A 27,679-nucleotide genomic window follows, 5' to 3' on the forward strand; every position below is an offset into this window, starting at 1 on the left:
CTCAGCCCTCTAGATGGCCCTAGGTTTTGTGGCAGGATCACTGTGGATAATTAAGAGGGTGCTTGTGATTTTAATCATTATTTACAGTTTCCTCTGGTGACTCATGTGACTTAATTACACAAAATGCTACTTAAACAGAAGATACTAAGTAGTGTGACAAATAGCACACTAATTGAGCTCCTGATTGTTTTCCTGCCATGCGAGAAAGGGTGATGATCCAGAGTCAGCACCTCATTTAGGAATGGCCATGTGTCAATAGTGACAAAGGCTGGGCCTCACTAAGAAAGGTCAGATGCGGAAAATCAGATACATAATCATGTTGACAGATACGAGTTTAAGCAGATTATAAAATAAAATCCTAAGTAACATATTTAGCTCTGCTTCTGTAGAGAGTAACTGTTAGAACTAGGTTTTTTTATATTCCTGAGTGAATCTTTCAATAGACTTTTGTACCTTTGGTTTGAAAAATAACTGCACACAGGCCCTTATTTTGTTTCTACTTTGCCCAAGTTTAAGCCTTGTTGATCTCATAGGTAGATGGTGTTTATTTGTTTAAAAAACTAGTCAGAAAAATTCTTTCTTTATACAGAGAACTACAGAAGTGCTAGTGGCAGTTCTGTGCCCAGTACAGCCCAGTGGATTATAATATTTTCTTAAATTGTGAGATTTTTTGTCAGAAATGAAACAAGTAACACTCAGACTTGAGTTCCATACCAACGTGAAATCTTAACTATGCACATTATTCAAAAGTGACACCATACTGAGAACAAAGAATTTATGTATGGTAAAAAGGCAAGTGAATGAAGCTATAATTTTATTTCATTACTCTTAGTACATCCACAACTATTTCCACCTAAATAGATCTTTAAAATAAGCATACACAAGTATTGACTATTATCTACAAATATTTATTGTAACACTTGAATAGAACTACAGGAAGCCCTTGGCACTGATAGAAAATATTGATTCACTGTTAGGTTACAAAAATTTATACATAGCAAAATTTAATGCTCTTTACATAAAAAATATTAGACTACTTAAACAAAACTTTCAAAAATTCCTGGTAATAGCTACCAGAATTAGAAAAGTAAAATTAATTAGGCTTTAGACACTGCCTCTTCTAGAACACTGGACTCTGACAGCACCTCCACTGCTGGAAAGAATAGTTAAATGTCATGCAACAGGAAAACAAAACACTAAGCTATTTTGGAACAACTGTTCTACACAGAAGAGAGCTTGTCTCTATTAAAAAAAAAAAAATCCCAAATAGGCATTTTTAGGCATTAACCAAAAAAAAGAATCCAAATGAAATATTATACTTGATGTTCAATTTTAATAGCATCTTGATAAAGGTATGCTTCCTTTCATTTGAATACATTTCTGCACATGTATATGTTATAAAATCCAGGAAACAGCCAAACCACAAGTTAACTCTTAACAATGAATATACATAGTTAACCCTATAGTAAGCAGCCGCTTTGAAAAGCACTGATGCACCCAATAGTTATATGGATCATTTCATAAAGAACAACACAAAGTTTACCATCACTAATACCCAGTACCTATAGTCACTTAATGTTCTGGAACACAATAATGTAGAAGGCAAGTTTCTTTTGAAAATGGCTTAAACTCAAGCAGTTTCCTTGCTGAACATCAAACTTTATTATTCCAGGAAATTAAGATTTAGGTAAGAAAAAATGAAAACCAACCCTAATTTAAATTACTTAAGTATTCAAGTCTATAAAAGTAGGAGGTTAGAGGTCTGTGGTCAATTTGCAATTAGGTTTTCAATAGTTGGTATGAAACTGTAAACTTAATATCCAGACCACAGAAAAATGGTTTCGAATGGTGGTCATTTTAATAAGGTAACACTTCTTATTAAGAAAAGCATTTATGGAACAAAATTCTGTGAAAGATATTTGGGTCTCTGGTTATGATATAAATTCTTAGATATTTAAAGCAAATACTCATTAAGGCAGAGCTGACATTTATTTCCCACAAATAATGAAAACTGGATCAGTATTTTGATAAAATGCTATTATAAAATTGCTTCTGGAAAGCTTGTCAATGAGTCAGATTCTTTTGTAGTGGGGTCAGCGGGATTGCAGCTAATTTTAGCATTATTGAAAAATATATTTGTGATTGGCTAAGGAAATTAATGGGTCTGGGACTTGGGAGGGAAAAGCTACTTTGAAAAGTCAGTCATAAGAATCATGTTAACTTTGAGCCAAAGTTTAATAAATGTCAGCTGTCAGAAATGGAACTTCACACCACACATTTTACATAAATGAAATAAAATACCATTTTGTTTCCTATATAGATAACACTTAGAGGACAGATGTCCGAAAATATGTGGATTTATGGTCTTACCCCTTGATGCTGGCATGTCACAGGTCCCTATCAAAGAGTATGACATATTCCATTGAGTGTCTTAGAATTGCTCTAGCAATAAATGTGAACATGCCACAAATTCCCAAAGTATGAACGATCATTTTGTCAAAGTGTTGCCTTTTAAAATGGCTAACATGAAACCTCCAATATTTGCTCTAAAGAAAAAGATTTACCCACTGGAAGGTTTTCCTAGAGATACATCCCAGCAGCTTGAGACAGACAGTGAAGTGTTTGTACATCTACGTTAGTTTGGTGGGATACACATCTGTACTGCAGAGCAGCTGATGATTTGTCAGAGCTGTAAATACGTCGCTGAAACACTCTGGCAAACATTTATGTGTAAGAATTGAGTTGTTCTTTTGACCGAGACTGGATATCTTGCAGTTCCTGTTCTTCCTTTGCTTTGATATCCTGGTAAGCCTGCATTTTGCTCGCATCCTTTAAGTAAGCCCAGTTAGAAGACAGTATCATGAGGAAGTGGATCTGGAAGAGAAGGGTGAGCATGATGGCTAGTGAGCATGTGAGAAGGCAAAGCGAGGCGCTAGTTAGATTAGACGGACTTGACTTTAAAGGGGGCGAAGGTTATTCTGTATTAATACTCTCTCTACTAGCAGAGCTGTCAGATCCTGTAAGCATGCTCTACTAGTTGGCTTTGCATTAAAAGGCTGAAGAAAAGTTAGTAGACAAACATAGTGAACTGGAAAAAAAAATGGCCAAAGGTATTGTTAAGAAAAAGCAAAAATGAAATATGAGAGGGTGCTTCTTTACCATTTTGAGAGTAATTTTAAAGACCAATGCAGAAGTTCAGGAACACAGTGTATATTTTAAATAAGTGTAGTATGTGCAAACACATTTTCTACCTGTGGATAAAAATCAATTCCCCCAAAGGCCTAAAAGTATGAACAATGTTTATTTTTGAGTAAATAAACTACATAGTCAACATGGAAAAAAAGTCAAAACCAAAATTAAAAGTATAAGCATGCAGTCTGTTAACAAAATTTAGTTGTGAAACTACTTTTCATTTTGTAAATGCCATTATTTCATTTCATAAAATGTAAAAATCCTCAGTATCATTCTTTACACTTTGCAGCAAACACTTCTTTTCTGTTTATTTTCCTATTTCCTACAAAATAAATCCACATCTCAAGTTCCTTATAGATCATACTTCCATCTCAACATATTTGAGACCTTCATGTCCAGGCCTAGTTTCTCTTCCCTTTAAAATATTACATGCAGTTTGAGAACTAGCTATGAGGAAACAGTTACTACTTACCAAAACACAATTTAAGGTTACCAATTTTGTGGGTTCTAAAGGAATGATTGTGTTGTGAAGAAAAAAAACACTATCCAAATATGAATTTTTTTTTTTTTTCCCCAGAGAAACTGGGTGACTTTTTTTTTTTTTCCCCCCAAATTTTCATCTGGCTTAGTTGATGGTCATTTGGTGGTCAACCATGAAATCATTAAAGAATTGTTTTAAATTTAGAAAATATTTGCTAAGTATTTTCCAGAAAGAGTGTGACAAAACAAAATCCAGCTTAAAACAGTTCTCTTCCATTTCATCTTCAGCCCTTTTCATTTTCATCATTGAAACTGGTTATCAAGCAATCAAAAATAACAAAATGTAATTATTCCAAAGTGTTAATACTTCATTTAAAGATACTGCTCTCTAAAGTTTAAGTATGAGAACATATTTTTCAAAGGATGCTCACCAGTGTCAGTAAATAACTGAATCCTTTTCAAAATGTGGAAATAGCCAGATCTCATTATTGTGTAATTCATGTACAGTAAGTCATCTTATTAATCTACCATGCAAGATGAGTATACTAAAAGCTATTTACAAATTACTGTAACAAAACTGCAGAAACCTAGACTCTGCTTTAGTCTGGAGTGTCAGTGATATTTCATGCTACAGAGCATAGCTCTCTAAAACTCCTTATGCAATTTAGAATTTAGTGCAGCAATCTTCCCGACTCTTAAACTTCAAAACCGCATAGTTATATGTAGTAGCCATCATGTAGATCAGCTGGTGGAAGAGAACAAAACAGGACAGTAAGATACAGGCAGTGAGCCGATGCCATGACACTTCTAAACTTGGCTGGGGACGGGTGCCTGCTCATAGTCTAAGATGTTTCTTCCCCCTTAAAATCGCAAGAGACAGTTTTCCTATCTAACACAAACTTTTTCTCATCACACATGTACAATCTAAGTCATTAGTTCTGCCTTCAGTAAGTTTATTAAAAGGACTTGGATGTGTTTGAAGAGAATGATTTAATAGTCAGAAAAACTGGGAATGACTAATTTACAAGCAGCTGAGATTTTCCCCTTGCTCTACCAATCTTGGTTTTCCTCAAATCACAAACCAAGCCCTCCAAAATTACATGTATACAAAGATACATAAGAGCGTGTGTTTATACAGTTGATTTTCATTACTTGTAGATTCCATATTTGTGACTCTGCCCACTTGCTAAGATTCATTTGTAACCCTTAATACTTGAGGCACTTCTTTCACAGTTATTAGCAGACGTGCAGAGCGGTGAAAGTTGAGTTGCCCAGTATGCACATTCCTAGCTGAGGTTGAACAAACAACACTCTGCCTTCATGTTTCAGCTCTTAGACTGTAAATAAGTATACTCAAAGTATATTTAGTTCACGTTTCTCACATTTTGGTGCTTTTCTGGGTGATTTTGCTGCTTAAAAGGGCTCCTAAGCATAGTGCTGCAGTGCTGTCTAGTGTCCCTAAGAGCAAGAAGGTTGCAAACTGCCTAACCAGAGAAAACATTCATTAGAGAAGCTTTGTTGATCCATGAGGGATAGTGCTACTGGCCATGAATTCAATATTAAGGAATCAACAATATATATTAAATAAGGTGTATTTACACAGAAACACACAAAACAAACTGTGTTGATAGGTTGATGAAAATTATGTGACCAAAGGCTCACAGGAACCTACTCATGTATTTTCCCTAGGAGGAGTGGTCCAGCATTTGCTCATTCAGTGCTTGAGGTGACTTTATGAAACACAGCTACTGTGTATGAGAGTTGACTATATAAATATATGTATATGTGCATATTTACATTTGGAAATGAATATTCCTTGGTAAAGAAATGGGTAATGCCTCATGTGAGCATTTCATTTGTCTATGACTAAAGTATATGAGCTAAGTGCTCAGTGCAACAAGGTAATATGCTAGGCCTAGCTGACAGGTGTTGATACCCTCTCTTCTTTCCACAGTCCAAATTACATCACCTACAGTCGGTGCCAAGGCAGCCAACTAATACTGTCTGCAAACTACATGTGGTAAGTTAACACAGGTGCCAATTAACCAAGGTTGAGTGCCAGAATCATTGGCTTCAATAGGCTGGTAAAAGCTGGAAGGGAAATCTGTCGTTTAGAGGCTGGAGGGAGGGGGCTAGACTAGGGTGGTCTTGGGGCTATTACTCACCAGGGCAATGACGGTGGCACCAGCTCCTGCACAGGCCACAATGAACAGGTGATAGGACATGTAGAACTACAAAAGAACAGGGCACCAACATAAGCATTTGATGTGAAATGAAATGGCCTCCACTCATTCTGGGATGCTGCTTCATCTGTCTCCTTTGCAACTATTCTCTGCAAGACTGGGCACAGGCCTGCCTTCTCTGTGCTCTGGACTCATGGTGGGATTGCCTGGGGAGCCTTAAAAACTTTCTGATGCTCAGACTGCCTCCCAGACTGATTAAATCTGAATACCTAGGGGCTGGGCCTCACCTATCAGTATATTATAGTGCTGCCTTGATGGCTGTAATGTGCAGCTAAGGCAGGGAGCACTTGCTTCAAGACACTGCATATTATGGATATACAAAATGACAAGCCAGATACGGTAGGAGCTGATTATTTCTGTAACTCACTGTTTTCTAAAAGCATGTCAGGATTTTGTGTGTGTGTTTTGCTCTTGTCGCCCAGGCTGGAGTGCAATGGTGTGATCTTGGCTCACCGCAACCTCCATCTCCCAGGTTCACCTGATTGTCCTGCCTCAGCCTCCAGAGTAGCTGGGATTACAGGCATGCACCACCATGCCTGGCTAATTTTTGGGTTTTTAGTAGAGATGGGGTTTCCCCATGTTGGTCAGGCTGGTCTCAAACTCCCAACCTCACATGATCCGCCCACCTCTGCCTCCCAAAGTGCTGGGATTACAAGCGTGAGCCAGCATGCCGGGCCAGGATTTTCTTAAATATACAAGTACCTACGAATGCATTTAAGAATTTTGCTTTATAAACAGTTAAAAGCCAATGACTCAAGAATATTCTAGGGCTGAGGTGATTTAAACCAAAGTATTAGGAAATACTCCCGATTAAGGATAAATGAGAAACAGAGAAATAGCAAGTCATTCCAGAAACATAAATGATTAACTGTGGCCTCATTTATTAAAAATTGGATATATACATAAATAGAGGGACTCCTCTATGAAAATTAACTTACATCTGTGACATGTGTTCTACTTTGGAAATCTTTCTGAAGAGGTGAGAAGAATCTAGATGTATTATTAGATTTGTAGGTTTCGGATCACCTCTAAATTATTGCCCAAAGGAAAAGTCCTCCATTTCTTAAGGATCCTCCCCAAATGGACTGGACCATATGAACTGACCATTTTTGTAGGTTGAAAATGGCTGAATAGTGATGGTTACATAGAGCTCAGTCTTAAAGAGTCTAAACAAGGAGCTTTCCTTAATAGCATTTTAGCCATCTCTCTTGCTCTTTCTATAGCTAGGAGAACCCTTTTTCTCAGCCTAATACTCAAGGGTTATTCTTACGAGCCCTCTGAACTGTGATAAGTTTACCTCATTTGTGTTGCAGATGTTCTCCAGGGCAGAGCCACATATTTTTCCTGGGAATGCATTCCAAGGAATGATGCCTGTAAAAGGAACCCCAATAGGATGTTAGTACAAACTATAGTGCCTCATGTTTTTAATAGACCCCACTACTTTGGATGCTAGTTACAGTGTAATTGTAGGCTGTGTTCTTCATTAAGAATTGATGGATTTGCTGTCTACAGAACAAGCATTTTGGAATAAATAGCCCCATTTGGACAATAGGCCAAAAGCAAAGCCAACTAGTCCATAAGAGATTTAAACACAGGAGGCTGAGGCAGGAGAATTGCTTGAACCCAGGAGGCGGAGGTTGCGGTGAGCCGAGATCGCGCCATTGCACTCCAGCCTGGGTAACAAGAGCGAAACTCCGTCCCCCACCGCCCAAAAAAAGAGATTTAAACAGCCTGATATTTTTTCCCCTACAAATTGTGCTTTGTTCAGTGAGGGTTCATATTTGTAAAGATTAATTTTCAAAGCCAGGTTTTCACTATAGTTACTGCAGGACAACCACCTCAGAAAGCATTTTATCACACTGAGGCCAAAAACATTTCTTCATGAATGTTGTGGTCTGTGGCCTTGCTGTTCAAGCTCTTGGTTAGTAGCCCACCAGGAGTTATGTTCCAAAATTGCCAGTATACACTCAGACTTTCATGGCAAATGGAGTAATTTGTTTGTGGGAATCTAATAAAAAATGCTGGATTTGTACTTTGTCTTTCTTTTTATATTCATTTTTATGTCTTATAAATGTATCAGAAAATAGGACTGAAAAATTGGAAATTAAAAAAAAAAAAAACACTACTGTCCTTTACCCCAGAGGGTGGGACAAACTGTCGTTTCTCTCACTGTAACCCTGAGGCTGCTCTGCAATGACAATTGTCTAGTGGGCTGCAGCTTTTCCCCCGTTAACGCATAAGTTTGTGCTTAAATATTAAACACTTCTAGGAGATAAGGAAAGGAGTATTAGAAGAAAAAAAAGGTCCTTGTTCCTTTCATCCTTGACATAGGCCAAGAGTACATCTTTATACCTCAGAAGAATGGGAAACGACCCCAACCTGCCAGTGAAACTAGTAAATTCAACAATAAATAGGCAAATATAGAGGATTTTAGAAGATGGCTGACTACCAAAAATTTGTGGCAAAACACACTGATTTTTAAGGAATAGGGAAATGATATACTTTAACAGCCAACTTTAGGCTCTGTTTTTAGATCTTTCAAAAAGAACAGTAGTCTGATGGGCAGTTTCAAGCAAATTTAGTATTACGTTGTAAGGTAAGACATTGAGACTAAAGCCACATGAGAAAAACAAGCAGCAAAAATGAAATAGTCATCTCTCTCCAGAAAAGCTCTGGAAGTACAGTTATTTCCTCTTCAATTCTGGTGAACGCTTTCTTCCCCACTGGTTGTTTCTGCCAAGAAAAGATTTCCTACCATCCTGGCTGGAAGCAGTAATATAGACTCCTACCTTAGGATGCTGTCTTCTCTTACTCAGCAGTGAAGTCAAGTCCCAAATTAATCGACAGGAAGAGCCAATCGTCTCTTCTGGGGCTTGTCACAATGAACCAACCTTAGATCCCTATTATAAGGATCTAGCTCTTTAGAAAATGTTTGAACTGGTTTCCAACAACTGACGATTTTTATAGAGTATGTTCTGATGACTTTAAAATATGTCTGAATCTAATGTTGCATTTTTTAGTACAGATGAGGTTTAAGCAGTTGGTCATTTTAAAAAGACCAGATTTGAGGAGTTGGATGTACAAATTCATTGAATTATATACAATGTGTGCAGTATTATTTTGAATGGAAAGTTGGATGTATAAAACTGAAAATAAAGGAAAATATATAATCTTTTTATAGCAGAGATCCAAGTTTTTGATTGAACTACATTATAGTTTCACATTATGAAAAGCTTCTTTTACTGCACACTTAACATGAAAATATAACGAAATCTTGACACCTTCTAGCAAGCTTAAAAGCCTCCCTGATGTTTCCACCCAGGAAATAGCATGTTGAAGGGAAAACTATAAAAGTACTCTAATAGAAGGGATGAAACAGATCATAACAATTAAAAGGATGCCCATGTAATAATTAAGGTCCAGACATATGCAACAGAGGATAATTAATTTGGGGGGGGGCGGGTAAATAAGAAGGAAGTACCATATTGTCGGATATCCACACAGATCTGCTCCACACCCGTGGTCCCGTTGGTCTGCGGTGACTTGATGACTTCACAAGTTGACCATATGTTGTAGAACATAAACACGGGCACCGCTGAGAAACCAAACACACCCAGCCAGGCCACTCCAAGCACATAGGTGAGGAAAACAAACTAGGCCGAAATGAGAGGAAGGACAATCACTGAAACAGGTAGGTGCGTCCCCTGAGTGGGAGGATTGTTCATTTTCAGGCCTGACACTGACCTGTGGAACACATTGTGGGAACACTCGCCCCAGCATTGGCATCAAGAAGGAAAACCTAGCACAAAGGAACATGGGGAAGTAAGTGCCAGCCACACTCCTCAGAGCTAGAGGATCTAGAATTGGAGTGCCCTAAGCAACATCGGGGCCTCTTGTGTGTCACTCTTAACAAGGACAGGAGACCCCAAGGGGTGATCTCACTAATCCAAGGTCACAGAGCTAATTAGTGGAAGCCTCTCAAGAGGTGCTCCTTCTAAATACCAGTTCTGAAAACGCAGAGCATCCTACTCAACGTGGGATCAACTCTGGATGCATTCTATATACTACAGAATTATAACTTCATATTAATGTCTCAAAACTTTATTTTTCATACAGGTTGGCTCATAGAGAATAGCAATTACCATAAGCCCTCTCTCAAAAAGAACTTCGCTAGTTTCCCGAATCTGACATTACCAAAAGTTTCAAATAATCATGGACACAACCTTAATGCATGATCTATAAAATTCTCATTTTCCTCTAGCTTTGTTTTTAAGATTCACGGCAGCTTTGCAAGCAAAGCATCGGCTTCAGGAAAAAGCTTCAGGTGTTCACCCACACATTGCTGTGGGCAATTCCAAAGAATAGAATCCAGTTGCTTGGCTTTCCTCATGACCTCTGCCTTGACCATTCTTCAGAGAGCTTTGTAAGGTGGCCTCAAAAACACAGTATTTGTGTTCTCAGAAGGTGCACTCACAGGGGGTGTGGGTGAGGGTGTGGAGTGCTAGTTTGGCTTTTCTATTTATAAGCCGATGGTGGAGACCTGATGGTCCCCCCTAACTTTCTGCACCACAGGAGATACCTGGGCAGTTCGAGACCACCCCTGATGGTCACAACACCAGGAAACTGCAGAAACAAGACACTTTCCCTTTCATTGCAAGGAAGCATTTGCATCTCCAAAAATACTCAGAGAAGCAGATTTCAGCAGTTTCACCTCCCACTTCCTCCCACTGCTGCTCCAGACTAGGTTTTTTTTTTTCTTCCCCTTTAAAAAGAAAACAGGACCTGAGCAGGAGGGAGCTGGTGGTTCTTGGCTTCAGTGAGCCTTCCTTTCTGTCAGAAGCCAGGACTCCAGAGGGAAGGTTATTGTCCCCTCCTGGAGGGCCCTGCTGCGGGCTTGCCCTGTCACGGTGGCCTCCAGTGTCCAGAGCTGCTTCCTCAGTGAGCTCCTGGGCACAAGCCTCCCACACAGGACTACAAAAGAGCATCCCCAAATCACTAAGCCAAAGGGAAAAGTCAAGCTGGAAACTGGACAGGCATACCTCTCATTCTATTCCTAAACAAGATAGCTCCAAAGATAAGATACCTCCCTCACAACTTGCCCACAAGGAAATTCCTTGTGGACAAAGGACAGACAGAGCTCAAAGTCATCCCTCTGAGGCTCACGTGAGACAAATACATATCTAATTGCTTCCTCTGCCCTGTTGTTTCACTAAAGCCAGACCAGGCATAAGTGACTATTCCCCTACCCTCCTCTCCCATGTGAATTGTATATTCAGTGAAAGGCTGATGAGAGATCCAAAAGAACCATTTGCCTCTCACCTACCTGTGACCTGGAAGCCCCCTCCCTGCTTCGAGTTGTCCCCACCTTTCTGGACAGAACCAACGTACATATTACATTTATTAATGTCTCACGTCTCCCTAAAATGTATAAAACCAAGCTGTGCCCCGACCACCTTGTGCCCATGTTGTCAGGACCTCCTGAGACTGTGTCATGGGCACATCCTTAACTTTGGCAAAATAAACTTTCTAAATCGGCTGATACCTTTTTTAGATACTTTTGGGTTCACAGGACTGAGGAGACGAAAGGCTTTGCTGTCGGAGTAGTGGCTTTGCTTCCCTGGGCAGAGCTCGTCCACCTTCTCCACCTCACCTGACTTTCTGTCCTGTTTCCCCAGCATCCTCAGGTCTGTGCCATCACCTGGATCTTCCTCACACCCTTCAGGTCAGCACTGTGATCCCTTGAGCATATGGATGAAACTGAAGCACATGAGGTGCCAGTGCCCAGGGATGCAGCCAGCACATGAATGACTGGCGATGAAATCAAGGAAGATGGCCGAGCTCCTTTCCAGTCTAAAGGGGCTTTTCGACTTTCTCGAACAAAATCTGACATACGAGCTGAAAGCAAGCCATGCTAGGTGGGCTGGGGATCCCACACGGTGTCCCCATCTCTAGGTGAAGTGCCAATGGCTTGTACAAGCTCCTCTTCCCTCCACCATGTGCTTTGTCCCGACCAATGCTCAAAGGATCCAAAAATGTTAAACATCAAGCAGTGGATGACTTAATGCTGTGCCCTGGCAGAAACCAGACCTTTTTAAGTTTATTTTTACCCAGGCTGGAGTGCAATGGCACGGTCTCGGCTCAACGCAACCTCTGCTTCCTGGGTTTAAGTGATTCTCCTGCCTCAGCCTCCTGAGTAGCTGGGACTACAGGCACGTGCCACCATGCCCAGCTAAGTTTTGCATTTTTAGTAGAAACGGGGTTTCACTATGTTGATTAGGATGGTCTCGATCTCTTGCCCTCGTGATCCACCCACCTCGGCCTCCCAAAGCGGTGGGATTACAGGCTTGAGCCACTGTGCCCAGCCCTCAGACCTCTTTATTTTTGAAACTTGATGGGTAGAAGTGAGGGGGAAAGCAGCCATTTTAAAGCTGAGAGGAGGTGTGTTTTTTTTTTTCCCTTTGGAGGATTCCTACTTTTTGTGGCTATTTTCCCTCTCCCTCCACACAGCTGCCTCCTTCCCTCACAAAAGTAACCATTCCCTTGACTTGTTCAGTCGTCTCTTCTTTTTATTTTTTTTTTAATAACAGCTTTATTGAAATACGATTTACTCTAAAAACTCAAATTAATCTACTCCTTTGTTCTGCGAACTGAATCTTTAAAAACCAACATGAAACGAGGACCCTGTTTGGAATTGGGGAGGTCCAAACTGGCAAAGAATTAAAATTGTTCAGCAGATGACTAATGGAACCCTGTAGGTAGTTTCTTTTCAGAACATGGTTTTCTGAAATCACATCAAATGACACTATCTGTCAAGACTATTATCTGTCCTTGAGAGGGGTGGACAGGCTTAAGCCCGGCTGGACCATTCTGAAGTCCCACAAATGGCCATTCCAAAAAATAATAATAATAAATGAATTTTTTTTTTTTTTTCAAATGGCCATTCCAGACAAACGTAAAGACTGGCATCTGGATCCATGCAGCTGATGATGCTCTGCTCAGTTACTTCCTGGGGTGCTGCTTCTGGAAGGGGCGGGTGTGGGGTGGAACACAGACTGTGGAGTTGGGCCCATGGCTGATGTGAGAGAGCAAAGGGGACAGGCAGGGCTGGGGAGGGGCTGAGGAGCAGGCCCCTGTGATGTGGCCAGCCCTGTGGACTCCAACAGGAGTGTTTTCCACATTGTAATACCCTTCTTGTTGCCCTGCTGCCCTCAGAAAGACTGATTCATTCATTCATAGCCTCTGCCTTGAGGTTCAAGTGATTCTCCTGCCTCAGCCTCCCGATTACGTGGGACTATAGGCATGCGCCACCATGCCTGGCTAATTGTATTTTTAGTAGAGATGGGGTTTCGCCACATTGGCCAGGCTGGTCTCGAACTCCTCATCTCAGGTGATTTGCCTGCCTCGGCCTCCCAAAGTTCTGGGATTACAGGTGTCAGCCACCGCACCAGGCTGCCAATTCTATTTAGAAACTGAAATTCAAAGTGCCAAAAATCAAACTCCATAAATACTTCTCCCCTCCTAGGCTCTGGATGGAGAGCCTTTTCCTCTTTGAGAAGGACCATTTTCTTTTGTGATGAAGCACTTTTTAACCCTGTCTTTTAATGACCCATTGTTAAGATCAGTCCTCCTCTAGACCAGAGGCCAGCAAACGCTATCTTATTGCAAAGGACTAGATAGGAAACCATTTAGGCTTTGCAGGCCACGTATGGTCTCTGCGGCAACTGCTCCAATCTGCTTCATATTTTTCTTTTCTTTTTTTTTTTTTTTTTTTTGAGACGGAGTTTCGCTCTTGTTACCCAGGCTGGAGTGCAATGGCGCGATCTCTTCTCACCGCAACCTCCGCCTCCTGGGTTCAGGCAATTCTCCTGCCTCAGCCTCCTGAGTAGCTGGGATTACAGGCACGTGCCACCATGCCCAGCTAATTTTTGTATTTTTAGTAGAGACAGGGTTTCACCATGTTGACCAGGATGGTCTCGCTCTGTTGCCCTCGTGATCCACTGTCCTCGGCCTCCCAAAGTGCTGGGATTACAGGCGTGAGCCACCGCGCCCGGCCCTCTGCTTCATATTTTGTAGCATGAAGGCAGTCATAGCTAATATGCAAATGAATAGGCATGGCTATGTGCCAATGAAACCTTGTTTAGGATCATCAAAACTAGAATTTCTTATAATTTTCATGTATCATGAAATACTCATTTTTTCTAACCTTTGAAAGATATAAAAGGCATTCTTGACCAGGCACAGTGGCTCATGCCTGTAATTCCAACACTTTGGGAATCCAAGGCGGGAGGACAGCTTGAGCCAGGAGTTTGAGACCAGCCTAGGCAACATGGTGAAACCCCATCACTACAAAAGATACAAAAATTAGCTGGGTGTGGTGGAGTGTACCTATAAGCCCGGCTACTAGGGAGGCTGAGACTGGAGGATCACTTCAGCCTGGGAGGCAGAGGTTGCAGTGAGCTGTGATCATGCCACTGCACTCCAGCCTGGGTGACAGAGCAAGACCCTATCTCAAAAAAATAAAATAAATTCTTGGCTGGGTGCGATGGCTCACGCCTGTAATCCCAGCACTTTGGGAGGCTGAGGTGGGCGAATCATCTGAGGTCAGGAGTTCCAAGACCAGCCTAGCCAACATGGTGAAACCCTGTCTCTGCTAAAAATACAAAAATTAGCCAGGGTGGTGGTGGGCACCTGTAATCCCAGCTACTCAGGAGGCTGAGGCAGGAGAATCACTTGAACCCGGGAGGCAGAGGTTGCAGTGAGTGGTGATCACACCACTGCCCTCCAGCCTTGGAGACAAATTGATACTTTGTCTCATAAAAAAAAAATTCTTAGCTCTTGAGGTGCACAAAAATCAGGCCAAATTTGGCCCACAGTCCATAGTTTGCTAACCCCTGTCTCAGACTATAAGCTGCTTGAGGAAGGAGCCTGTGTTGGAATCTTTGTACCTCTAGTGGCTAGCAAAGCCCAGCTGGGCCCTCTGTACAGCAGGTGCTGGTAAATACTCACAGAAGGATCGGGATGATTTTCCATAGTCCATGTATGTCTTTATAGCCACGACCCATATTTAAAGACAACCAAAAGGGAGCACTGAGACCACACGAAAGTTAGCTCCTTCTAGAGTGAGAACTTGACATCTGAAAAATCTTCAGCACCCTTGTCACCTTTACACTGATGGAAACATTTAATTTATTTCTACCAGCCATAGATTTTAATTTATTAGCAATAACATGTTGAAGGTGTTTATAGTCCTAACTCTAAATTGGTAAGGGCAATGTTTGTGTCATGGACCCACCACATCCACGCTGCGGATCTGGTACCTTTTGCCAAATACAAGGAAATACATCAAGGCATGGCTCTGGTTGTATATCAAACAAGAAGTTATCAGAGGTTCACACTCACCATTCCACTGATGCATCGGCCACAGGCAGTTGTTTTAAACTCACCGTGCAGTTCTTTCACTGCACTTGTGGTGTAAAAGCCTTCTGCCAACAGAATGATCCCATACAAGAAGAAAAAGGATGCAATTCCATAGATGACATACTGCATCAGTTGTATCCTACAAAGGGAAGAAGAGATCCTGAAGCATTAAATTCACTGCCTGGTAGTGACTGTTTCTGGACACTGGAGAGAGGACATGAGGGGGATGTTCCTGGGAGAGCATCACTCGCCCTACTGATGGCTTTGGTGGACTTGGGGGGCATCCTGGGCGGGCATCCCTGCCCGCGTCCCAGCAACCTGGGCCTTCCTTCCAAACATGGAAGTGTCTTCCTTTGCTCAGGGCAGCATCCAGTTTGTAATCTTTTATCCTTCCCTGAGTCCTGGGCGGCAAGGGTTAGAATCCTCATTTTGCACACAAGTAAAACAGGCACTGAGGAGTTAAGCCCCTCGTCGGAGGATACACAGTGGCAAAGCCAGCATTTGAACCCTGGCCCAATGGACAACATGTTCTTTCTGCCCTATCAAAATACCTCCCAACCAGGCCTAGTGGTTAATGTCACTCTGATAAAACCCTAAGTAGGCACTCAGGGCTTCTTTAGGGGATAATTTGGGGAGATGTTTTTTGCATTGTGACTCCCACCACACAAGTAAAAGTAGGTCGAGTAGGTTTAAGATACGGAAAGTTAATTCACAGTGCAGTTTGTCCCACAAAAGCTAACAAAGACGGATGACATGTCCTCAGCCTTCAGCTGCCCATTGGAATCAGTTGGGGAACTTTGGAAAATACTGGTACCTGGATTCCACCCCCAGAGATTATATCTTAATTGGTCTGGGGTAAGGCATGGGGATTTTTTTTAAAGCTTCTCAGAAGTTTGAGAGCCACAGATTGAGATCACTACCTAATTAAATCAATACACCTTTCCCAGGTTCATTCTTGGTAAACATTTCTTCTTTGCACAAAGTTGGCACCCAGTGAGTCCCTTGTCCTGTCTGAGCCCTCCTTATTCTCCCTGACCTGTGTTCATTTCTTTGGAGGTCATTTGTGAACAGATAAGAAAGAATAAAATTCCCTAAGGACTGAAGACTCTCTAACACAACTCCATGACCGTTCCATAAAATTTGATTCATGTCTTTTTCAGTCTGGTGAAGAAGTTTCTTATAATCATAAGACATCTAAACACCGCAGAACTTTGGGGTTCAAAGAAAGAAAAAGAAACGCCGAAGGAAATGGAGAAAGGGGAAGACACGGGAAGAAAATAAGCAGATTGCGGCTGAGCTCGCACAGTTACAAGAGTCTATGCATAGGAGTCACTGCGATTCCACTGAGAATGTTTCCAGAATGAAAAGCAGAGATATACTGCTAAACCCCTGGACCTTCTTCCCTTCTGCAATGGAAGATGCCCTGGGGTCTGCTCTTTTGCTGGAAGAGTTAATGTTAAAATGCTGTTCCTGTAGGCTTAGAGTTGGGGTCAGCCTTCAACAGGGCTCCTACCATTCCAGGGATGGTCACTTCCTGGGAGAAAACTGGAGGCATCTGTTATTTGGGAACAACACGACTCTGTTGAGACAAATGGCAGCATCACCTATCACCCTGTCATAGTCCCCCATGCCCACAGCTACCATCTGTGGAGTGTCCTGTGGGCACACCTTGCCATTCCCAAGTAACATTCCACTCTCTGGCCTAAACGCCTATCACATTCTAGACCCTTTCTTTTTCCTTCTCTCATGAACCTTTTTCTATGTGCATAAAGCGAGCTTTAATTAAAAGCATTCATTTTCTGCCAGGACAGCACACATCTGAAAAACATCATGAGGGAGTTGCGTCTTACATACTTTCTTTCTGAGACTCAATATCACTCTGTCACCCAGGCTGGAGTGCAGTGGCACCATCTCGGCTCACCACAAACATCCACCTCCTGGGTTCAAGTGATTCTGCTGCCTCAACCTCCCAAGTAGCTGGGATTACAGGCACTTGCCACCATGCCTGGCTAATTTTTTTGTGTGTATTTTTAGTAGAGACAGGGTCTCACCATGTTAGCCAGGCTGTTCTAAAACTCCTGACCTCAGGTGATGTGTCTGCCCCAGCCTCCCAAAGTGCTGGGATTACAGTTGTGAGCTATCACACCTAGCATTAGATACTTTTTTTTTTTTTTTTGAGACAGAGTGTCACTCTTGTTACCCAGGCTGGAGTGCAATGGCATGATCTCGGCTCACCGCAACCTCCGCCTCCTGGGTTCAAGCAATTCTCCTGCCTCAGCCTCCTGAGTAGCTGGGACTACAGGCACACGCCACCATGCCCAGCTAATTTTTTGTATTTTTAGTAGAGACGGGGTTTCACCACGTTGACCAGGATGGTCTCGATCTCTCAACCTCGTGATCCACCCGCCTCGGCCTCCCAAAGTGCTGGGATTACAGGCTTGAGCCACCGCGCCCAGCTTAGATACATTTTTAAAGGGAAGCAGATACTTACACTTCACTCAGCAAGGCATGGTCACTGGCGTTGGTGGAGAAGTGTTGCTCAAGAATCGCCACGGTGCCTGCAAGAGCCACATGCCCACAGCCGCAGAACAAGGCCACCCCGGAGAAGCAGAGGATGGTGGCCACCAGGGAGGCATAGGGGACTCCTCCCAGACACTTGATGCAGCATTCAAAGCAGCCTGGACCCAAAGGAGAAAAAATGCAGACGTTATGTGCAATAACGCCTCTGGTCTTCAAGAATACCACATATTCACAGAGAAGGCTCTAATTTTCCATCTCCCCCATCATGCTCTATGGTTAATACTTGGACATCCCAAGGGTCAGTGTGGTCGTTACCGTGGTCTCACATTCTCCAGTGAGGACCCTGAGGCTCCAAGAGGGAATGTAACTTAACTTGCTCAGAGTCTGGAAGGGTAGCGAGTGGCTGAGCAGGCAACTGACAAAGAGTTATAAGGCAGTCACAACTCTAAAGCTTCCTGATCCACTGAGAGGTGGGGGAGCCCTGCTCAAGTGCCAATGAGCACTCACTCCACTAACACAGTCAAAAGAGAGGACAGCAGTGAAGCTGCAGCTCTGTGAAGAAAAGCAGCAGTCAGGTCATCTCCAGTCTCACAGTTCTGGGGTTTCAGTACATCTGCTGCTGTAGCAACCAATGGCTTTCCCTAAGCCCTGGACCACCTCCGCAACTGGGAGAATCTGATACAGCAATTACGCCGTCGCCAGGTACAAAACAAATAGCAATGTGATTGTTTGGGAAAGGTCACAGGTATTTTGGTCCTAATTCAATGAAGTACAAAGCCACCCAGATCCACTCAAGTGGGTCCATTCAAGTTTCATTCAAGTTGACATCAGAAATTATCTCAAATTTTCAATAAAAATGCTGCTTCTCAGCCTAGTCAGCCCAAGCAATTCATTCAGAGTCCTCCTCCTCCCCGGCTTCCACCTGCCCCCTTCCCTTCACACACCTTCAGAGTCAGAACCCCAAACTGGTGGGTGATATTTAAGTACTTGGAGGAGAAAAAGGAACAAAAGAAAAAAACAAAACCAAAATGAACATCCATGAAGTGGAATGAAGGGAGAGAGAGCTGTAAGTCACTCTTAATCTTGAAAAGATGAGACTTGTATTCATTTTTAAAATAAACTTTTACTTGAGATGTCCATGAAGACCTGCCCAAGGGGCAGAGCCAGGTGACATTTTCAGTTTGGAGACATTCATGTTTCAGTAAAGGCAGTGCTGGCCTCGGGATAATGTCAGTACCTCTCTTAACCTCCCAACGCTGTTTATATTATCCAGACCCTTAAGTAAATGGCTTGTCGGGGAAATTGAACTTTAAACGCATTATGGTGCTTAACAGCAATCAAGAGCAGTTCATTACTTCAGGGCAAGCACATTAAGCCAGCTAAAAACAGAAATTTCCCCAAATGGTCTTCATAGTCGTCATGGAATGACAACCCAGCATAAAACACCAGAGATGAAAGTTTTCATTTTGATGAGCATTCCTTTTAAACTAGCATTTGCTTAAAACTATGGAAGGTGACTAGGAAAGTTCATTACTAGATTTCTCTTTAGTTCATTGGAAAATAAAAAATATCAGGGCTTCAGAAAATAAAAAAAAATATATCAGGGCTTCGTAAGAAAGCTATGCTTCCTTTTATTTCAAAAGATTATCAGCTGTTTTTAGGAAGAATGACTTCCCTGAAATGGATTAGGAATGCTATGTAAGACCGGAACCAAGCACAACATGGTTCAAGTTCACTAGCAAGTCAGTATTTTAAAGAGCTTCAGACACTTGGGGTTTGTGAGCAGAGATGTTAGAGCTCAATCTCATTTTGTCACATGACTTTCTGGGGACTGAGGTGAGAGGAATGCAACTCAAAGTCCAAATCCTCTCCAGGTTTGCAAACTAAGAGAAACCAGAATCCTTAGCCTTGGCATATCTCATTATATAAAGAAAAAAAAGACATAGATATTGTGCCATTCACAACCTCCACACATTCTTGGCCTCTATGATCATGTTCGAACAAGATGAGTGCACCTGCATTCCTGGCTAACAAAGTTGTATCTGGTCCTTAAAGGATTAAGATGTGTGGCCTTGGGACTGTGTAATTCAGTATGGTAGCCACTAACACATGCAGCGATTTACATTTATTTAAACTTAAATAAATTGAAAAATTCAGGTCCTCCGTTGCACAAATCGTATTTCATATGCTCAAAAGCCACATGGACTAGTGGCTACTGTATTGGACAACACAGATATAGGACATTTCACCATCACAGAACACTGCTTTGGAAGACACATTTTCAATTGTCACATATTTGATTTTCTATAATGTGAGCTAGGATCTAACTGGGTTTTCTGTTGGATTTCATTAATTCAGTACTTTGTGAAGACCTATTGGGTACCAAGTATACTAATATGAAATAAGATACCTTTCTGGCTTCAAGATAAATCCAATACTGCAGACAGACAACACAATTATAGTCCAGCATGATGGAAGTGAAGATACAGACCCCTACAGAGTGAGTGGCAAGAAACTGGAGAGAAGGGGGGCAGGGAAGGACAGAAGGGCAAATAATTCATACAGGAGGGGTTCTTCTACACAAAGACTTGTATGCAGAATACTTAAGCAGCTGACATGGTGACACTGATATATAATCAGATAATTGTTCATTAATTCTCTGAATTTTCTGAGATACATATATATATTTATATATATATTTATATATATATATAGATAGATAGATAGATAGATAGATATATTAACCAACCCCACACCCTTTTTTATCATTTGGAGTTAGAGTTAGGTGTTATGGTGTAGCACACTCGCCCTTTAATGGCAGAACTCATCCTTCCAAATCCACAGTTGCCACTTCAAATAGTCTTTCATTCAAATGGTTAGAGCATGCCAAAGAAATATCACAGCTGCTCCCAGGCTCAAAAAGACAAGTGGGGTTAGAAGAATGATGCAGATCAATCCCAAATTCAATACTAGATCAAAGCTAAAGTTTCCCTCCAATTTAAATCTCTCAAGGACTCTGTATGCCTCATGCTGTGGATCCACTTTTATAACATCAGGGAAAACCAGGAACTCGAGAATTTGGGGGATCACTTCAATGAATCATGCTCTCTCAGCACATGCCAATGCTCTTGCATTTTCAGCAGATGATTTTATTTGTGGCTATAGAAACGTTGACTCCTACAGAACAGAAATCACCATCTTTGTTCCACTGGCACAGATAAAACTCTTATGGACTGTGCCTGCCAACGTGACTAGAAGCTAGTGACATAAAATATGAGAAAAACTGATAGGACATAATACAGCTGGATGTAGAGCTTACTCTAGCTTGGTTGACCAGTTATTTTTAGTGTTAAAATTGCATGTGTAGTAGATACCTGACCATTTATAAATGGATCACTCCCCACTGTATCTTCCACGTTAGTACAGAAGCTACCTCTAGCCACAGTGAGGCAACATATCTTTGAACACTGGGCAATTTAGTCACATGCCACATATACATCCTAGAGGAACCAAAACTGCTGCAGAAAGTTAGTAAGGAAAAGCTAAATGTGTTTATTTAGGAGCTAGAGGATACAGGTAATAGAGGAGCTAGACCACTTAGGGCTTTCCAAGCTGCCTTAAGAATTCTGGACTTCATCTTCAAAATCATGGGAAGCCACTAAGCTTTTTCTTTTCTTTTTTTTTTTTTAAATGTGGTCTTGCCCTGTCGCCTAGGTTGGAGTGCAGTGGCACAATCACTGCTCACTGCAGCCTTGAACTCTTTGGCTAAGTGATCCTCCCACCTGAGGCTCCCAAATAGCTGGGACCACAGGCCCATGCCACTGCACCCAGCTAATTTATTTAAAAATTTTTTGGTAGTGACAGAGTCTTCTTATGTTGCCCAGGCTGTTCTCCAATTCTTGGGCTCAAGTGATCCTCTTGCCTCAGCCTCCCAAAGGGTTCTGATTACAGGTGTGAGCCACTATGCCTGGTCTGCCAGGGAGCATTTTTAAGCACGGGGAACAGATTGGGGTTGTGAAAGGTCACTCTGGCTGATGTGAAGAAATATGTGGATCTGCAGCTGAGAAGAGATGAACTTTGATGCTGGCAGCTTCTACTGGGCAACAAGGAAAACTATCAGAGGCCAAGAACAGATAATGAGTCGACCGTTTGTCAGTTCCATGTGCTTTGCAAAGTGTATTCCTTGGACTTGTGAGAAATGAAGAATGTTGGACATGACTCCAGACCAGCTGAGTCAGAATCTACATTTTAGCAAGCCCTCCGGGGTGATTTGTGTGCACATGAAAATTTGAGAAGCCCATTTCTAGTCAACAGTGGCATTTTCCCAGTCTCAGGTATGGCATCCTGAGTCTGTCTGAAGCTCCTGCTTTCATGTGCAATGGTGTGTGGTGTTTTCTTGCAAAGATGTGGCCCACTGGGTTTGGCCATAACCCTCTAACCACTTGTTAATCAAACAGCAAGTTCCAAGGACTACAGTGAAGAAAAACAAAATGTTCCAAGTTGTTCAGCTGTCTTGAAAAGAGTGCAACTAGAGTGCATTTTTCTGAGCCAAGCAAGTACTATTAACCTTGGAATTTTTCATGCTTTAGTGTCATGCCATAGACAGGGGCTGAGAAGATAGGAATATAGTCACCTGAGAAAGCAGAGTTCTCATTGCACACGCTCCTACCCCCTGCAGTGCTGGGAGTGCCTGTGCACACAAAGGAAGTAGATCTGGGATTCAGGATGTCCTTAGTACTCACAGGCAAGCTGATGTTTTTAAATATAGGGGTGGTGTCAAGTACCAGCAGAACACCATGCTGTTAAAAGTTCATGCTAGCTAAGGAAGATCGGTGCTTTTCTTGGATGCTCCTGTAAATCCACAGACTGAATTTTCCCAAGCTTCAAACCAGCAATGACAACGTTGGATAACGTGAACCAGAAAAAGCAAGAAGAGTGTTTTTTTGATGACCGATGTATTCATGTAAAAAAATAAAAATCAAAAATCAATGCCAGGCCTTTTTTTTTTTTTTTTTTTTTTTTTCCTGAGAAAGAGTCTTACTCTGTTGCCCAGGCTAGAGTGAGTGGTGTGATCACTCACTGAAGCGTCAACCGCCTGGGTTCAAGTGATTCTCATGCCTCAGCCTTCCTAGTAGCTGGGACTATAGGCACATGCCACCACACGGCTAAGTTTTTGTATTTTTAGTATAGATGGGGTCTTGCCATGTTGGCCAGGCTAGAATGCCAGGCTTTCTAGTACATTTTACCAGTAATTCTCAATACCTCTCACCACACGCTAAATGCTTCTGTAGGGCTAATTTCCTAGGCCTTCATTTAGCTGGTCTCTGAATAAAAACGATTTTAGGTTTTGATTCCCACGAAAATTATAGTGGGCATTAACCTAAGACAGTTTAAATATAAGCCATGTAGTACGGAGAAAAAAAATACACATCAATGCCTTTAACTCTCAAAGGCTATTTTGTCTCCAGCATCCCTAGAACCTTTTGTGTAGAACAACAGAATAAAATACTTTTTGTTCTCAGGCTTGTGGATGGCCGTTGCCATGGCTCTGAGTTCATAATGGCCAAGTGATTTGCCCAAGTTGTCTGCGATCTTGGCTGCAGATTTAATGCTGGCTCAGATGGAAGGCTGGCAGGAACAAGGGCTCAGATTCTTCCCCAGGGAATGTCTCACACACACACACACACACACCCTCCCTAACACACCCCCACCACCCACAAACACACCCCCTTACCCCTCTTCATGGGGCCTTCTCCTTGTTATATTACTGATTCCTAATGAGCCACAAAATTAAAAAGAAAAGGTGCAGGAACCAAGCTTTACAACATTCAAACAACCAGCAATGGGAAAATGGAGGGGGGTGGGGGTGGAGAATCCTGCCTCAGAGAAGCAGCAGTGAATGTCAGTGGACAGAAGCTTCTGTGATTCTGAGCTGGCCAAGTATTTCTCAACAGGGGGTGACTGTGCCCCTCAGGGGACGACTGTGCCCCTCAGGGGACATTTGGCAGTATCTGGAGATATTTTGGTTGTCAAAGCTGGGGGAGAGGGTGCTTCTGGCATCTACTGAGTAGAGACCAGGGATGGCATTCAACACCCACAGTGCACAGAATATGCTCTTATAACAAAGAATTATCCAGCTCCGAATGTCAATAGTGCCAATGTGGAGATTCTCTGAGGTAGCATAAAAAACATCTACTGGCTCACGCCTGTAATCCCAGCACTTTGGGAGGCCGAGAGGGGTGGATCACGAGGTCGAGAGATCGAGACCATCCTGGTCAACATGGTGAAACCCCGTCTCTACTAATACAAAAAAAAAAAAAAACTAGCTGGGCATGGTGGCGTGTGCCTGTAATCCCAGCTACTCAGGAGGCTGAGGCAGGAGAATTGCCTGAACCCAGGAGGCGGAGGTTGCAGTGAGCCGAGATCGCGCCATTGCACTCCAGCCTGGGTAACGAGAGAGAAACTCCGTCTCAAAAAAAAAAAAAAAAAAAAAAATCTACCTGATTTAGACCAGTGGTTCCTAATCCAGGCAGTTTTGCCAACCAGGGACATTTAGTGGTGTCTGGAGACAGTTTTGGTTATTACAGCTGAGGGTGGTACACTACTGGCATCTAGTGTGTAGAGGCCAGGGATGCTGCTAAACCTCCTGTAATACACAGGGCAGCCACCACCCCCAAATAAAGAATGATCATACCCAAAATGCCAATAGTGCTATAAACTGAACATTAAATTCTAGGCTGAGCGTGGTGGCTCATGCCTGTAATCCCAGTACTTTGGGAGGCTGAGGTGGGCAGATCACATGGTTAGGAGATTGTAACCATCCTAGCCCAACATGGTGAAACTCTGTCTCTACTAAAAATACAAAAATTAGCTGGGTGTGGTGGCATGTGCCTGTAGTCCCAACTCGGGAGGCTGAGGCAGGAGAATCGCTTGAACCAGGGAGTTGGAGACTGTAGTGAGCCGAGATTGCACCACTGTGCTCCAGTCTGGTGACAGAGTGAGACTCTTTCTCAAAAGGAGAAAAAAAAAAAATTCTAAGGCCTCCCAAATCATCTGAATAGATTCCCACTCTCTGCCAAGGGCATTCCAAAGTTAACGTGAAAGAACTAGTTCAAGCCATGATTGGAGGGGGGGATTAAAACATACCTCAATATATCCTCTTCCTTTTTGGAATTCAGGAAAAGCCAACCAGCAATAACATCAACATAGAGCTTAAATCTGATAAGAGACATTTACAATCTATTATCTCTGAAGCCTGCTACCTGGAGGCTTCAGCTGCAAGATAAAACTTTGGTTTCCACAACCACTTACCATCTTATCATAACCCAGACATTCCTTTCTACTGATTCCAGGTCTTTAGATAATTTTTACATCTTCCTATAACCTGCAAGCCACATGCTGACCCCCTTTGAGTTGTCCCACCTTTCCAGATTGAACCAATGTATATCTCACAGGTACTGATTGATGTCTCATGTCTCCCTAAAAGGTATAAAAGCAAGCTGTGCCCTGGCCACCTTACACACATGTTATTAGGACCTCCTGAGGCTGTTTTACAGACCGGTTCTTAACCTTGGTAGAATTAACTTTCTAAATTGATTGAAACCTATGTCAGATACTTTTGGGTTCACAGGGCAAGGGTGAGAAATTCTGCTCTAAGGTTACAATATATAACTCTGGTCTCAGACGTTTGGTGACACTGCCAAATTCTAAAACCTTAAAAAGAAATGCTTAAAAGAAAATTAACTTTCTTAGAAAACATTATAGAGCAGAGGTTCTCCATTTTTCCTGCACGTTGGAATAATCTGGGGAGCATCTGAAAATCCTGATGCCCCGGCTTCACCCTAGACCAATTACATCTGAATTTCTCAGGAATGGGACTCAGGAATTAGAGGGCTGGGGGTTGTTTTTTTGATGCTACCCCGGTGATTTCAATGAGCACTCAAGTGTTAAACAGCACAGGTCGGCAAACTGTGGCCCACCAGCTAAATCTGGCTCTCCTGATGGCCTGAAAACTCAGAATGATTTTGACATGATTCTAAGTGATTACTTTTTTAACCACTTAGAATATATTTTATTTATTTATTTATTTATTTGAGACGGAGTTTCGCTCTTGTTACCCAGGCTGGAGTGCAATGGCACGATCTCGGCTCACCGCAACCTCCGCCTCCTGGGTTCAGGCAATTCTCCTGCCTCAGCCTCCGAATAGCTGGGATTACAGGCACGTGCCACCATGCCCAGCTAATTTTTTCGTATTTTTAGTAGAGACGGGGTTTCACCATGTTGACCGGGATGGTCTCGATCTCTCGACCTCATGATCCACCTGCCTCGGCCTCCCAAAGTGCTGGGATTACAGGCTTGAGCCACCGAGCCCGGCCTAGAATATATTTAAAAAATATTTTGTAACACATAAAAGGTACACAAAATTCAAATTTCTGTGTCTATAAATAAAGTTGTATTGGCAAACAGCCACATTCATTCATTTGCATATAGTCTACAGGTACTTTCAAGCTTCAAAGGCAGGGTTGAGTTGTTGCCACAAATATTCACCATGTGGCCCCTTACAGGACAGTTTTGCAGACCTCTTTTAAAGAGCAGTGGTTCTTTTTTTTTTTTTTTTTTCTTCCCCAGATACAGTCTCACTCTTGCCCAGGCTTGAGTGCAGCAGTACAATCTCAGCTCTCTGCAACCTCTGCCTCCTGGGCTCAAGCCATCCTCCTGCCTCAGCCTCCTGAATAGCTGGGACTATAGGCAAACTTTAACCTGCATATAAATCTCCTGGGGACCTCATTAAAATGCAGATTCCATTCAGGCAGGTCTGGAAAGGACCTTGAGCTCCCAAGCAATTCTATCCTGCCTGCCCACCAGTCTCACTCTGAGCCAGGAGTTGGCTCTCAAAGATGGTCTGTGCAGCCCTGGGAGACCTCAAGATCCTTGTAGGAGGACTGTGGAGCCAAAACTCTTTTGATAATAGCACCAAGATATTATTTACTTTTTTTTCACTGCTTGACATTTGCACAGTAAAACTGCTGATGCCTGAGCACGAATTGGGCAGTGGCCCATAGTGTACTTAGCAGGAATACATTCCTTACCACTACACACTCGCAAGAAAAGAAATTAAAAATCCAGTTTCGTTTCAAAATGACCTTGATCCAATAAAAAAAGTATTAATTTGATTAAATCTCAACTACCGAGTACGTGTCCTTTGAACAGTTTGTGCGATAAAATGAGTGAGAGGATGCAGAAAGCCCTTCTGCTGTAAACTAGCGTGTGATGGTGGGCTGGAGGAAACATTCTTGTGTAACTGAGTTATGAGCCGAACTTGCACCTTTCTGGGGGCGAACACTCCCTTTCTTGAAAGAATGCCCGATGAGCTACAGTTTTTCAGATTTAAGTATTTGGCAGAAACTTTCTCAAAAATGAACCAAGTGAGCAGCTTGTCACTTCAAAGAAAACAACTGATAGTATCTGTTGCCAATCGTTTTCGAAAAACTTGTACCTGCCATAGTGAGACCGACAGCTTCCTAATACTTATCAGACTTCTTGATGAAATTGGTGGCAATATTAACAAATGCAACTTTTAAAATATGGTTTAATGAAATGTGTCAATATCTGGAAGATCTGCACAACTCAGAGAATCAATATTTTCCAAACAGCAAAGGGAAAATAATTATTGAATATAAGAGCCAATCAAAGTGCAAGATCAAGCAACGAATTTCAGTGAAACAGAGTACAAAAAGATTATCCATGTGGTTTCAGACTCCACATTACAAGTCGTCTTTAAGAAACCACTACCTAGTGAATTTTGGCGTTGTATCAAGAAAGAATTT

General features: G+C 42.2%; 1 protein-coding gene across 6 annotated transcripts in view; it reads right to left on the reverse strand.

Moving 5' to 3' along the window:
• Positions 1-797: 797 nt before the first annotated feature.
• Positions 798-27,679, reverse strand: part of GPM6B (glycoprotein M6B) — a 166,947-nt gene continuing 140,065 nt past the window's right edge. For 3 of the 6 annotated variants that reach the window (XM_010336501.2, XM_003920325.3, XM_010336498.2), the window contains 6 exons: positions 17,824-18,010; positions 15,315-15,471; positions 9,397-9,568; positions 7,213-7,286; positions 5,838-5,903; positions 798-2,874 (listed from right to left, as the gene is read on the reverse strand). In XM_010336501.2, the coding sequence (XP_010334803.1) occupies positions 2,725-2,874; positions 5,838-5,903; positions 7,213-7,286; positions 9,397-9,568; positions 15,315-15,471; positions 17,824-18,010 (806 nt within the window). In that variant the 3' untranslated portion in view covers positions 798-2,724. Of the gene's footprint in view, positions 4,418-5,837; positions 5,904-7,212; positions 7,287-9,396; positions 9,569-15,314; positions 15,472-17,823; positions 18,011-27,679 lie in introns of all 6 variants that reach the window. The other 3 variants (XM_003920322.3, XM_003920324.3, XM_003920323.3) reach the window with 1 other exon arrangement.

The sequence above is a fragment of the Saimiri boliviensis genome, chromosome X (assembly GCF_048565385.1).
Source record: "Saimiri boliviensis isolate mSaiBol1 chromosome X, mSaiBol1.pri, whole genome shotgun sequence".
Taxonomy (NCBI): Eukaryota; Metazoa; Chordata; class Mammalia; order Primates; family Cebidae; genus Saimiri; species Saimiri boliviensis.